This window comes from Mirounga leonina, unplaced genomic scaffold (genome assembly GCF_011800145.1).
Source record: "Mirounga leonina isolate KUSES-001 unplaced genomic scaffold, KU_Mleo_1.0 Mir_92, whole genome shotgun sequence".
In the NCBI taxonomy this organism is placed as follows: Eukaryota; Metazoa; Chordata; class Mammalia; order Carnivora; family Phocidae; genus Mirounga; species Mirounga leonina.
Window position 1 is genome coordinate 16,901,002 of NW_023270852.1, and position 14,245 is coordinate 16,915,246.

A 14,245-nucleotide genomic window follows, 5' to 3' on the forward strand; every position below is an offset into this window, starting at 1 on the left:
GGGGGGGGGGGGGGGCAAGAGGAGAATGGGGGTGGGCTGTGGGAGAAAAGGGGAGGCATACATTGACAGAGCCAAAACCACGCAGACAAGCAGGCAGTCGCCAAACTCTGGGGCCCTCTCTTTCCAGGGCCCTCCCAGGCATCTGGCCTGTCTCCGCCTGGGCCGTGGCCTCAGCCCCTTTCCTCAGCAGCCGCCCCTCAGTCTCACCCCTCCGCCCCTCCTTGGCCGCCCTGTGCCCTCAGTAAGAGCCCAAGCCCGGCAGCCTCGTGTCCCAGCCCGGCAGAGCTGGTCCCGCCAGCGTCCCCCCACCCCCAGCCCGCTCCACACCTGGGCCTCGCAGCCCTCTCCAGCATCCCTCCACCTGGAGTGGGCCCTGCCTGGGCTCCCCCTGCAGGTCTGGCCTGGCCTTCAAGCCCTGCTCTGGTGTCATCTTGAAGAGACGCCACCGTTCTTCTTGTCCCTGTAAACCAGCATGCAACATGCCTTCCTCCTGGGAGTGCTGACTGCTGAGTGTCTGGCTTCGTTCGTGGTCTGTGTCATGTCTGTCTGTTTGTGCTTCTCCTGAGACAGCCGTGAGGCTCTGACCCTCCTTGTCAGCTCAGGGCCAGCCCAGAACGGGGCTGTCAGCATAGATCATGTTGGCATTGTCTGTGTCCCCTGAATTAGGAGACGCAGCTGTGCGGCTGGTCCTTGACCATGTGGCGAAGGGGAGGGGGGGCCCTGTTGCTTGGCGTGGGGTGTAGTGGGAGGCCGAGGAGGGGAGATGGGGGGCTTTGGTTGCTGGGCTGTGGGTGTGGGGCATCCCTGGCTGCTTCGGCTGGCACTGGATGAAGCCCAATGTGCTGGGCCTGCGCTGCACGATGGGCACCCACTGTGGCATGTGGGGAGTCGCAGCTCATAGGAGGGACCCTCAGCAGGCCTTCCTGTGTCCTCCCTTTCACCCCCACAACCGGCTGCTCACCAAGGAGAGTTGTCTCCCTCTCCCGCAGCTCTAGAACCTGCCTTCTCTCCATTTACACGTGAGTCTTGTCATTTCAAGTCCTGTGGCCTGCCTTCTGGTTTTTCTGCTCTAGCCTTATACTTTGCTAGTACATTCTCCGTGTGGCAGCAAGAGGGGTCTCACGTCCCTCACCTGCTCAGCACCCTTCTCACTTCTCTGTCACCTCCGAAGGAGCCCGGGCCCTGGCCGGTGTTCCAGGACCCCTGCTGGGCTCGGTGAGCCTCACCCGTGACCTCTTCCCCACCTCCACTGCCGCTCTGGGTCAGCCCAGCTCCTTGCCCTGAGCACCATGCCTGCCCCTGGGGTCAAGAACATCTCCTGAGGTTCCTGGCTGGCACCCCCTTCTCAGAGAGGAAACTCTGGAGGTGTGTGCCTGGTTGGGATGTGGGGGGTACCACCCTCACCTTGTGGGGCCCTCTTTTGGGTTGGAGTACTCCTGGTGTCAAAACCACCGCGTTCTGGAAGAAGGAGGAGGAGGAGGAGGCCCGCAGAAGGTCACACAGCCTTTGTGTCCCAAGGCCAGGCCAGGCCCGGGGCTCCCTCCCTGCTCCTCACCCTAGTTGTCCCACCCTGGGTGCCAGGCAGGACCCTCCAGAAACGGAGTGTCCGGCTTGACAGGGGCCCAGAACTGGCAGGATGGGGCTCACCAGATTCAGCCAGCCTTTCTTCCCAGGGCCATTGCGCTGGCTTTTTTGTTGAACATTTTTGAAAGCATAACTGCTCTGAGGAACAGCGCATAAATCACAGGCGCCCGGCCCAGTGAGCACAGCCTGGCAGCCTCCACCCAGATCCAGAAGCGGTGTTCTCAGATCCCCGGAAGGCGCCGCGGGCCCTGGCCGTCGCTGCCCCCGAGGCTAGCCGCTGTCCTGCCTTGGATTCGGCACGGATGGGTTATGCCGGCTTTTCAGTTGGCTCTAAGTGGGGCGGCCGTGTTCTCCGCTTGCTGATGGTTACGCGGGTGCACTCCACCCGTGACGCTGCGTGCGCAGTGGTTCGCGCATTTTCGTTGCAGGCTACTATTCCATCGCGACACCGAGTTTATCCTGTCTTCTGTTGATGGCCGTTGGGGCTTTTTCTGATTTTCAGGTATGACAAACACTACTGTGATAAACATTCTTTTTTTTTTTTTTAAAGATTTTATATATTTATTTGAGAGAGAGAATGAGAGAGAGCATGAGAGGGTCAGAGGGAGAAGCAGACTCCCTGCCGAGCAGGGAGCCCGATGCGGGACTCGATCCAGGGACTCCAGGATCATGACCTGAGCCGAAGGCAGTCGCTTAACCAACTGAGCCACACAGGCGCCCTGTGATAAACATTCTTGTACATGTTTTTAAGTGACTATGCGCATGCATTTCTGTTCGGTATATACTTAGGAGTAGAATTGCTGAACGATGCATTTTGTTCAGCTTTTTTTTTTTTTAAGATTTTATTTATTTATTTGACAGAGAGAGAGAGACAGTGAGAGAGGGAACACAAGCAGGGGGAGTGGGAGAGGGAGAAGCAGGCCTCCCACTGAGCAGGGAGCCCGATGCGGGGCTGGAGCCCGATGCGGGGCTCAATCCCAGGACCCTGGGATCATGACCTGAACCGAAGGCAGACGCTTAACGACTGAGCCACCCAGGTGCCCCGCGTTTTGTTCAGCTTTAATACGTATGGTCAAATGGTTGTGCAAAGGGGTTTTACCAATGTCTACTTCCACCACCGGTGTCGAAGGGCGGTATACGTAGGGGAGAGAGTGTGTGGTTTTCACTGTAGCCATCCTGGTGAGGGTGTAGCGGTATCTTCTCAGGGTTTTATTTTATTATTTTTTTAAGTAGGCTCCATGCCCATGTGGGGCTTGAACGCACGACCCTGAGATTAAGAGCCCCACCCACGCTCTGCCAGCTGAGCCAGCTAGGCACCCCTCGCGTGGTGGTTTTAATTTGCATTTCTTTGACAACTCGAGGGTTTTTTCTTCTTTATTGGTCATTTGGACATGCTCTTTTTCTCATGTTTTCTTCCAGAAGCTTTATTGTTTATCTGTTTGGTTAGATTTGCAATCTTTGTGGCATTGTTTTTTGTGTATAGTGGGAGGTAGGGGTCAAGATGAGTCTTTTTCCATCTGGGTAAACCAGTCGACCCAGCACCATTCATTGAAAAGACCATCCTTTGCCCAGCGCACTGTGGTGTCACCCTTGCCATAAACCAGGTGTCCTACTTGTGGCCTTTTTCTGGACTTTCTCTTCTGTTCTATTCTGTTCCCTTGGTCTGTTTGTCTCCCCTGGGCCAGTACCACACTGTCTAAATTATTAGAGCTTTATGATGGGTCTGGTTAACTGTAGTGTGCCCCCCACCCCTCCTCCTTCCTCCCCTGCACCCTGCCCTCCAGGGCTCCGGGTACCACCCAGGCTCCACCCACACCTCTGTGAACTTCATAGTTTTCTTTAAACCGACTTCCTTTTTCCTTAATATTTCTTAAAGGAAACTGTGCCTCCACTAAATGGAAAGTCATTACTACTTTGCACAAGTACAAGGCCACTGGTAGTAAAGTAAAAACAACAGAAAAGCCATTGACTCTGCCAGGTGCTGGAGTCTGGTGAGGCCTGCTCTTCTTTGGTCAAGCGCTGGGCCGGGGCCACGAGGAATTAAAGGCCCGCTAGACCGAACCGAGCTCCCCCTCAGGGCAGTCCTGGAGAGAACCCCGCCCCGGCAACAGCTGTCTTCCTGAGGGCTTCCCTGCCACGTCAGAGTACCCCCTCAAGTGCTCACGGCGTTAATCCGGGGCCCTGCTTTGGGAAGCCCCGGTGTGAGAGGGAGTCTGGAAGCTTGGGATCCAGCCAAGAGGCTGCAGATTTGGGGCACTTTCCTCAGTGTTCTCATCTATAGAATGGAACGAAGACTCTCTCCTGTGTCTCCCTAGCTGTGGTGGCTGTGGCATCCAGGGAAGGCCCAGTGCTGTCAGCCCCCTGCTGCCGTTGGCTCAGTGTGACCTGCTGCAGGATGAGCCCTTAGCCCACCCCGTGCATAGCCCGGTGGTCCACACTACCTCCCGCAGGCCCAGGGAACATCGGACTAGGTTCCTGGAGGTGGGTCCACACCATTTCCAAGGTGAGGACAGCGGGTCTTGCAGGGCAGGCCCAGGGCAGATGCCACTTTCTTTCCCTGTCACCTGAGAAGCTATAACCAGGTAGGGCTGACAGCCGCTCACAGGGGTTCACGACTTACCCGGGGACGCACAGTGCTAGGTGGTGCAGTCAGGGCTGGAGCTCAAGTCCGACTGACCTGCCAGAAAGCTGGTTGCTCTGAGCTCCCTGGTGAGCACTCTCAGGCCCTTGTTCTGCGCCCAGTCAGCAGCCCCGTGCTTAGTCCGCCGGCCCCACCGGGCCAGGCTGGGTCTGGATTACCTTGCACTTTCCTGCCACTGAGACTTGGCTCGAGCTGTTCCCTCTTTCTGGAATGGCCTTTGTCTTCTACTAAAGAACGGCCAGCTTCTGGGGCCAGGCCTTGCATCCCTCTTGGGGGAATCTCTGAATGACGTGTTCCGTGCTGCCTTGTGTCTTTTGGCCACACTAGACCATGAGGTTCCTTGGGGATGGGGACCCTGAATTGTCGTTGCCCTCCTGGCAGGGGTGTGGGAACGTGGTAGGTGTATCCCAGATGCCAGCAGTGACCCCCGTCAGGAGCGCAGTACATTCTGTGCGGCGGTGTCTCCTTCGATCCTCCCAGAGACCCGGGCCCATTAGCTTTCCTTCCAGACAAGGACCACGCAGACCAGAGAGGGGATGGGGCCTGTCCAGGGTCACACAGCGTAGGAGGACATTGGGAACTAAAGCCAGCACTCCGTTAATAGCTGGAGAAGGGCTGGCTGCTGCGGAGAGAGCCAGGGCGGCGGCCGTGATGCACCCGGGGACGGCAGGGGTGTGGGCACCCGTTGGCACCCAGCCAGCGGGAGTGGGAGGGAGGGGGAGGCCTGGCACAGCGGGAAGGGGCAGGCCCTGCCTTCAGGAGCCCAGAGCGCTGGTGCTGACCCTTTTGGTGGTCCCTGCCACTCTTTGAGCCTGTTTTTCCCACCCAGGAAGGGGTTCCTGCTTCGCCCCTGTCAGCTCTTTCAATACAGATTTACTTTGTCCGCCCCCCAGTGTTGGACCCTGGGGGTACAGAGAGGAGCCGGGGCGGGCCCTGCCCTGCAGGGGCCTAGGCTGGGCTGGGGGGATGGACAAGTCCTGTGCAGGTGGGGTACGATGTAATGGGTGTCGTCACAGGGGTTCCAGAATTGCAGAGGGGAGGGGGCGGGGGGGAGGTCCTTGGGCTGAGCTGCCAAAGGTGACAGGGAATGCACGTGCGGAAGGAACAGTGTGTACGGAGGCCCTGCATACACAGCTTTAGGGAACTGCCGGGACTCTTAGCTCTAACTTGGCGTGGAGAATGAATGGTAGGGGTGGGGTGAGCTGGGGGGGGGGGGGGGGGGGAGGGAAGAGGGCAAGCTGAAGGCAGCCAGGAAGCTCGGACTTTTCCCTTAATGCTGACTCACACACAGTGTGAAGATGCTCAGAAAGGTGAACTGCCCTGCTACCAGCTCAGGCCCAGAGAGAAGAGCTCCCGGATTTGGAAGCTGGGTCTCCTGACTCTTGCTTGATCCACGGCCTTCCGTGGTGATGCCTGCAGCTACAGGGAGAGGGCAAAGCTCAGAGGCTCTTGACTCTATGACCCCCATGGGGTTGTTGACCCAGTAGATGGAGTGGGAGGTGATCGTGGGGCCCTCGGAAGGTGTGGGAGGACAGTCACCATGAGGTGCCATGTGTACAAAGGCTGGGGCCAGAAGAGCCTGACGTCAGCAGGCCAGGGGCAGCCTTGCTGACAGGGGTGCGGCTGGAGAGTGGCCGAGCTGGGGCAGACCTTCAGCCAGGCCTCGCCCCCGTTCTTCTGGCCCAGGCCCAGCCAAGCTTTCCTCTCTGCCCCCACGCCCCTTCTGTCCTCCTCCAGGGAGCGTTCACCTGGCCCAGAACCCTCATTCTCCACTGGTCTGGCTGTGCAACCTCGGCCAGCTTGTTCCCCCTCCCTGGGCCCTCTGGGTTCTGAACATGGAATTGCTAGAGCTGATTTCTGGGATCCTGCTCTCAGCTTCTTTGATCTAATTCTTGCAGCTTTGATTGCTTCCTGAGCAGGCCCTCCGGGAAACTGTGATGCTAATGACTCTCCTGGGTGGCCCCGTGCTGGAAGCCCTTCTCTAGGCTCCCCTCTTCTCTTTCTCTCAGGCCTCCAAGGCTGGGAGGCTGGGTGGGAGGGGGCAGGGTTCTGGGCCTTCCTGCCAGAGAGGTTAAGTGGTTGGACTGAGGTCACACAGCAGCAGGAGCAGGCCCAGTGTGGATGTGGGGCAGAAGGTGCAGCTGTCGTGTGTCCCCTCTGCTTCTCCTGCTTCTCCCTTCCCTGTCGAATCCCTCTTCTTTCCCTTCCCTTGAGGCTGGCTCAGTCAGGGTGTGTGGCCTTAGCCCTTTCTCTGCGCCACATGGTCACTGGGCCAAGGTGGAGGCACCGAGGGATGTGGGTTCAAGTCCAGACTCTGCCATGGGACATGGGCAAGGCTCCTCCCTTCACTGAGCCTCAGTTTTCTTTTCTGAAAAATGGGAGCAATGAAAGATTTGCCCAGCACTGTTTGCAAATGCTGCACGGGACCCTCTTGCCCCCTGGTGTGCACGTGGCAGGTGCCAGAGGGGTGGAGCTTCTCTCTTGGTAGTGAGAGGGGCTTGTCTCCTCTTCTTGTTCCCCTCCCTGTGGCCTGCTAAGCAGTCTTCTCAGCCTTTGGTTAATTATCACCGCATCTTCCAGTTAGTAAAGCAACGTTGTGCCCATTGCAGAGCTGGGAAAATGGGGACTCAGAGAGGTTGAGTGACTTATTCAAGGCCACACAGCAGGTGAGAGGTGCAGCTGGGACTGGCACCCACATCAGACTTGCTGTCAAATTTGTGTTCACCCGGAGCCAGCCTACCTTGCCTTGGTTTCCCTCAGCGGGGCTGGGAAGCCAGGGCCTGTGGCCCGGTGGGGTTAGAGTGTTGCTGCCCTGGGCAGGCCCCAGGACCAGCAGACCCAGGGGCTGTGGAGCTCTGCCAGTGGCCCAGTTGGAGCCTGAGATACGGGGGTTTTCGGTCAGATGCCCGGCTGTCTGTCTGACACGGGGGCTGTTGGTCAGATGCCCGGCTGTCTGAGCACGAGTCAGGGCACCTCGTGTGTCAAGCTGGCTGCTGATCCCCACCCTGCGCCCTCCTCCCAAGGCCTTCCCTGGCCATGTCCAGCCCGTGTGCGTTGTGTTTGGTGAGCACTGGGCTCTGAGCCCGAGGGGGCTGCAGGGAGGCTGCAGACAGGAACAGCCTCCTTCTGTGTCGGGCTCTGTGTAGGGGCCGCATGCTCACAGGGAACCAAGCAAGCAGACCCTACTCCTGGGGCTTCTGGTCTAATGGGTGCCTACGGTCCCGCGCCTCCTGGGACGGGGGTGTGGAGGGAGATGAGTTCAGTTTGGGATTGGTGCCTGTGGGTGCCTGGGCCCTCATCGGGGTGGGCGGGTTGGGGGCCCAGAAGAGGGGTCCAGGATGTATAATACAGGGAGATGGGAGTCATCAGGCAGGGAAGGTGAGCAGAACGCTGCTCGGTGCAGGGCCCTGGGCCCAAGAGGGAGAGGGAGGGCAGGGATGGGGGAAGGGCCAACCAGTGCCACCGCCCCTTGGGGGCCCTGGATGAGACTGTTCAGGAGTGAGTCACGGTGAAGTCTGGGAAGCCTTCAGGGAGAGTCTGGCGTAGGAGATCCGGAGGCCATGGAGTGAGGGATGGGGGTGCCTCAGGGGAGGATAGGTCACTAGGATTAAGGAGCCACGAGGAGATGTTTATTCCAGAAGCAACGGGAAGAAGGCAGTGCTGGAGAGCGGACCTGGGGAATGAATGTGAACGATGGCTAGAGGGGGGCACCCTCCCCACGGGGCAGAAACAGGCCTCTAGATTAAGTGGGGAGGGCCCAGAGGAGGGGGGCTTGGAGGCAGTGCCCCTGCTGTCCTGTGTGTGTAGCACCAGCCAGGGAGCTGCTGAGTCGGCCAGGAGTCTGACTGGGCCCTAGGAGGTCTAGGGAGGGCTGGCGACAAAGGAAGGAGCGGGCGGGTGCGGCCCGGGAGCCCTGAGCGCCTTGCAGGGAGCCCTGAGCGCCTTGCGGGGAGCCCTGGGCCTGTTGGCTTGCAGGCTGGCATTGCCTCCAAGCATCAGACATGGGAGCATTCAGGACGAGGCGTCAGGGCAGTCGGTTCCTGTCCCTGCGTGCATGTGGCAGCTGCGTCTGTCCCCGCCTCTGAGCCTCGGCTCCTGGCCCGTGCGATGCGGATGAGGGTGCCCGCCTCACAGGGCTGCAGGGAGGGGGGCACCCCAGGCTCCCCTGACTCAGCGGGCGGCAGGTCCTCCAGTCTCCTCAGTAAGTGATATCTCCCCTTCCTGTCATCCCAGGGACGTCGGGAGCCGCCCGTGGCCCCACCTCGCTGTCTGCTGCCTTGTCTCGGCCTCCCCTGCTGGAACAGCCGCCACCATGTTCTCGTGTGTGAAGCCCTACGAGGACCAGCACTACTCTGCCCTGAAGCGGGCCTGTCTGCGCAGGAAGGTGCTCTTCGAGGACCCCAACTTCCCGGCCACCGATGACTCGCTGTACTATAAGGGCACCCCAGGCCCCACGGTCAGGTGGAAGCGGCCCAAGGTCAGTGTCTGGTCACGGTTGGAGCTGAGGTGAGCAGGCCCAGACCCGCCCAGTCTCCAGGGGACGGGGCGGTGGCTGGTCATCCCGAGCCCCCAGGTGGCCGGGAAAGCGGAGGGCCCTCCTGCTGTGGGGTCTCGCCCGGATGGGGAGCCGGGGAATCGCCCTCATCCTCGGGCCACCGCTGCCCGGCCAAGACCTTGCCCCCTCTCTGGGCCTCAGCTTCCTCGCAGGGAAAATGGGGCCCTCTGCCCTGCCACCCAAAATAAAACCCAGAGTGGTTTGGGGCTAAAAACGAGGCGACCGTTCGACTCTCGTACAACATAGAGTGACATTCAGGTGCGAGCTGTTTGCCGATTGTTGTAACGATTTTGAGATGGTCGTTTGCTGCAAATGAAAAGTACTCATGATGATGGTTAATCAATACTAAGAACAGCAGTAAGAGGTGACAGTGCCTTCTCGGGTTGTTGGGAGCATTCCGAGAGATGGCAGGTGAGTAAGCGTGGCGCCGCGCCCAGCCCCCAGCCCCCAGCGCCGGCAGCCACACTGTTACCGTTGAGGATGGCGAATCCGCGGCATCCGTCTGGCTGCTCCCCGTCCCGGCCTTGGTCGCTGACGCCAGAATGTGTCGAACAGAATTGTTTGGCCTCGTGACACGATTCCACCCACTTTAACCCTGATCCCTGCGTGTGAGGCCCTGGGCCCCGGGCCACCGGGCGGCTGCTGGCTCTGAGCTGGTCACACAGGACGGATGTTGGTGCAGGGCGCCGTGCTGTGCCCTCTGCCCATAGTCAGCGGAGGCATCTCAGGGTCGAAGGGGGGAGGAGGCACCGTGTGGAAAAGGCGGGAGACTTGAAACCCTCAGGCTTATTTGGGACATGGCAGGAGCATCGGGGAAGAGGGAGCCTGGGTCCTGGGTTCGGTGGGGCTGGTGTGCCCTGGGGCAGTGGGAGCCCGAGAGGGTGGTGGGGGGGGGCGGGGGGCGCGAGGTTTTCAGCAGGGTGTGACGGGGGCAGATTTGCATTTTATGAAGTTCCCTCCGACCTCCTAGACATTTTGGGAAAATGGGATTCAGTTTTCATGTTCCTCTCCTAGGCTGTGATCTCAAGTCCCTTCCAACTCAAAAAATTCTGTGTATTTTCTTGGACTGGGGTACTTGAGAGGTAGAGGCACTGAGGCCAAGGCGGGAAGGCGCATGCCCCGATTGCCCTGGGGAACCAGTAATTGAGCCAGGCTGGGACCCAGGAGTCCTGCCTGCCGTGGCCCTCTGCCCGACACCTCGGTTCTCCGGAACTCCCAGGAGCCTCCTGGCCAGGCCACAAGATTCCTGCCTCTCAGGCCCCCTGCGCCCACGCCTTCCTCTCTCTCCTTTGTCTGGTGGGTGGGGAAGGAGGCTAGCCTCAAAGGGCCTTTGTGAGGCCTTGGGTGTGCATGGAGGGGAGACACTCTCTGCCTTCCTCTCGCTCCACCCCCTTGCTGCCCCTGTCCTGCCCTCTGGCCAGCACGCAGACATTTTAGATCCGTGGCCCTGGAAGGACGCTGGCGAGGCATGGCTGGGGAAAGGTGGGTTTGGTGTGGTGAGAGGAGGAAATGCCAGTCTGCCTGGGCTCAGCAGCCCCCTGCTGTGTGATCCTGGAGGAGTCACCTGCCTTCTCTGGGCCCCTTTCCCTGCCAGTTTGGGAGTCCTGCCATGCTGCACCCTCCTTCATGGCCTTCCTCACTGGGCGTGGTGTTTGGTCCTTTCTAGACCCCGGCAGAGGAGGAGCAGACCCTCCCTGCCCTGCCCGCGGAGGCCGGTGACAGGCGGCTGGTGGTGGTTGGTGCTGACAGGGAGACATCTGAGTGCAGCCCATGGGTGGCGGTGGGGGATGGGTTCTGGGTTTGGGAGGCAGAGTTCAAGGCTAGGCATAGCTGAGTGGGGTGGGATGAGGAGCTGAGATGGGGTGGACCAGGGTGTGTTGGACGGTGCGTGTGTAAGCAGCGCCTGCTGGGTGGTGTGGGGCTCGTGTACTGGGCAGGCCCTCACCCCACGGTCGGAACGGCTGGTTGGTGGGGCAGGAAGTCAGGCCTGGCTTGCCTCAGGCCGGCGGGGCGAGGCCAGCCTGGTGGGGTGACCATTAACTCCCAGCTGCTTGGTCCTTGGCCAGTGGGATGGAACTTTGTCCCGAGGCAGCTGTGTTTCCATGAAGTCTTACTTCCTGGGGCTTGTGACCGGACTGTTTATAAACAGAGCAAAAAACTCCTTCTGGACAGCCCCTGGGAAGGCCGCCTTCACTCCCATCACACCTCCAGCCCTTCTCTTTAAGTTGGTCAGTGTCATGGTCTCTTTGTTCTTGAGGATCTCCTCAGTCAGCCTCCCTCCCTGCTGGCCTTCCCTTTGCTTTCTCCCAAAATGGAATGAGAAGGCCGGTTTTTGAGCCAGATGGACTTGGCCCTACCTCCCAGGAGGGTCATGGGAGGTGTGACCTTGAACAAGCCACTTCCTCTCCCTTGGCCTCAGTTGCTTCATCTGTAAAGGAGAAGACTAACTCTTGCTGATCATGGTTTCTGGAGGTTGAAATGACCTGAGATATCTGTGGTGTTACATATGGGAGGCAGATGACAAACCGGCTCCCTCTCTTGCCCACCTGCTCCTTGCTAACCCTATGCTGGGGACCCAGAGCTGGCCCTGCTGGAAAAGAGCCATCTCCTGTGGACTCTGCAGGTGGGGCCAGGCCTCGCCCACCTCTTCCCTCATCCAGGGCACCTGCCTTAGGCCCACACCCTCCTCTTTCCTCTGGGTTCATTGTTTCTTTTTTCCTTCCAGTTGGCTAAACACAGCCTTCCCCACAGGCCTGGCCAGGGAGATAAGAGAAGGAGTCTGTCATCAAGGCCTGTGACTCAGGGGGAACCCTGAGGGTGTGGATGTTTGAGGGGCTTCCTCCTCTCTCAGGCCCGAGGCCTTTGCAGGGGCCCCTTTTCGTCTCTGTGGGGACCGAGTACTCCCTGTCCCATCCAGCACTCTGCCTCCCCCCATGTCTGGAAATAAGTTTGCAGGTCCTTTGGTGGAGCCAAGAAGGGAACAAGTAGGGGTTCTACAAACAGACGTTGGTTTTAGGAACCCCCCTCCCCCCGGAATTTTCCCGCAGTGGCCTGGTGTTCCCCAGCCCCAAGTCCTGGGCTCACGTTCATCATACCAGCATGTGGAGAAGACCCCACTCCTTGGCTGTGCTGGGATTTAGGCCCCTTTATGCCACAGAACAGGTAGTTTTGCTGGGGCCAGCCATCCGGGCCATTGTCCCGCCCAGGAACGATTCCCTTCTGGGCACATGCTCAGGTGGCCTTACAGGACGGGATTGCTGGGGGTGGGGGGGCACGGGATGGCTCTTACTCCTGAGAACCTGCCCTTTTTCCTGTCCCAGGCAGACGGACTGCTTTCTTCCTGGGCCTCACTGTCCCCGGTTGTGTGGTCCATTCCTGCTGGGATCTTAGATTGCTGGGGGGCGGTGACAGATGAGCAGGGGGCGGGAGAGAAATGTGCCCCGGATCTGCTGTCTTGCTGCATGCCTGTTTGTACACCGGGCCTGCAAACCTGAAATTCTCCTTGTGCCCCGGAGGGAGATGGTTCTGGGCTATGCCCTGTGTCCAGTGGAGCTGGTCTGACAGGCTGAGGGGCCAAGAGGTGAGAGGTGACTGTGGGTGTAGATGGCCGTGCCCCAGAGAGAGGTTCCTGGAGCAAAAGAGCCGTCACTTCCCAGCCCTGGGGGATGGCTTGGTCCGGGGCTCCCCGCAGATGCCTGTCTGGCCCAGTCCTGCGAGCCACTTTGCCCTCCCTTGCTCCCGGGGAACCCACCTGCAGCCCCAGCAGCACCTGCCAAGGCCTGCTCCTGACGCTAGTAGTGGGCAGAGTCGGGCCTGGCCCTGTCCTGGAGCTCGCAGGCTGGTGGGAGTGACCCAGAGTGTGGATAGTGATGGGAGGGAGCACAGGGGCCAGGAGCCCACGGGAGCATGGTGTCAGGGGTGGCATGTGTCTCAGTACTGTGGCTGGATCCCTTCTTGGGGTGAATTTGGAGTCCCTATTTCTTTCCAGAGACCTCCCTACCCATCGGCCCTCTCCACGCCTGCTCTGTTGGTGTCACTGCCTCCAGGCAGTCTCCTTTGATCTCTCCCTGGCTTCCTGCTGTCATAGCTGTGCTCACGTGGAGGGTCATAGTCAGGCTGGTCCTCCTCAGGGGCTGTGCCCTCAGGCTGGGAACTTCCCTGACTAGCTCTGTGCTCTGTGCCTGGGAGAGATGGAAGGACAAACACAGGTCTTGAGATCCTGGCCCTAAGGGTAGATGAGCGTCTGGGCTGCCCCGACCCCTCGGTCTCATTTTAGTATAGCAGCACCCCTAAGCTGGGCTGAGGACAGGTGCCGGGGGTGGTGGGTAGGAAGCAGGGTGGCTTTGTCTCTCGGGAGTCCTAGCCCCCTGGAGGCTGTGGTGCTGGCCTGCCTGAATTTGGATCTCACTTCACCTTTTCCTCTGTGGCCCCAGGCAAATGACTTAACCTCTCTGTGCCTTAGTTTCCTCATCTGTGCCAGAGCCCTGTTCTGGGTGGCAGGGCCAGGCTGGGATGGTCGGACCTGCCCCACAGTTTGGCCCCCGCGGTCCCTGCTCAGCAGGGCGGAGGAGAGCCCTAGTCAGGGAGCCCAGCCGACCTGGGTTCTGTCCCATTGGCCCACTTACTGCCATGTGACCTTGGGCGTCACTGCCTCCTCCTGGCCTTGCCATCCTCCTCTGCGGACCACCAGGCAGTCATGTCTCTCCAGCGCCTTGGCCAGGAGGATCTGAAGGGGAGGGTACTAGGAGGTTACCTCTGCAGATCCTGGTGATGCCAGGCTGTGGCTGCCTCCCCTCCCATCTCAGGTGGGCATGTGGCTGGGATCCTCCAGATATGAAGCACCCCCCACTCCCGCCCTGCCTGCAGGGAGGCGGATGCTAAGTCATGGCTCCCTCGGGCTCCAGTGCCGGTCTGCGTGCAGGCCAGGGCCTGGGAGAGAAGATAAGGAGGGCAGCAGGGAGGGAGGTGGGCTTCTTCCTGCCCTGCTTCCTGATAGCATGGCCTCTGCATGTTTCCAGCCTCACTGGGTTCCCGTGACCCGGGGCAGTATTACTCAGACCTGGGGCATGCCACAGTCCATACTATGGGGAGCTGTTCACGCCCTCAGGAGTCTGGGCCTTCAATCTGGTCCTCCAAACACTGGTTTTCCTGGGCAGAGGTGGCAACAGGAGTCCCAGACGCCTTAGTGAGAACCCGTAGCCCTTTGCCCCATTTTCCCTGCGGAGTGCCCGGCTCCCGTAATCCGTGGAGTCCTTACAGAGCCCTGCAGGGAGAATGATCTGCCCCCTTTGCACAGGTGGGGAAACAGAGGCTGAGAGAGGTTGAGCCCCTGGCCCGAAGTTGCACAGCCATAAATGGGCCTTCCTGACTCTGCTACCTTCTGCTGGCTGCCTGTGGTAGGACCTCAGTAGCTCTCTGTGGTGGAGGCAGGCCCAGCTGTGTGTGGGGCATGTGGTTCAACCTCT

At 59.9% G+C, this 14,245-nt stretch overlaps 1 protein-coding gene across 4 annotated transcripts in view; it reads left to right on the plus strand.

Moving 5' to 3' along the window:
* The window catches only part of CAPN5 (calpain 5), a 52,310-nt gene that overhangs the window by 8,717 nt on the left and 29,348 nt on the right, over positions 1-14,245 (plus strand). For 3 of the 4 annotated variants that reach the window (XM_034995608.1, XM_034995610.1, XM_034995607.1), the window contains exon 2: positions 8,459-8,702. In XM_034995608.1, coding sequence (XP_034851499.1) covers positions 8,538-8,702 — 165 coding nt within the window. In that variant the 5' untranslated portion in view covers positions 8,459-8,537. Of the gene's footprint in view, positions 1-1,902; positions 2,087-8,458; positions 8,703-14,245 lie in introns of those variants that run through there. The other variant, XM_034995609.1, reaches the window with a different exon arrangement.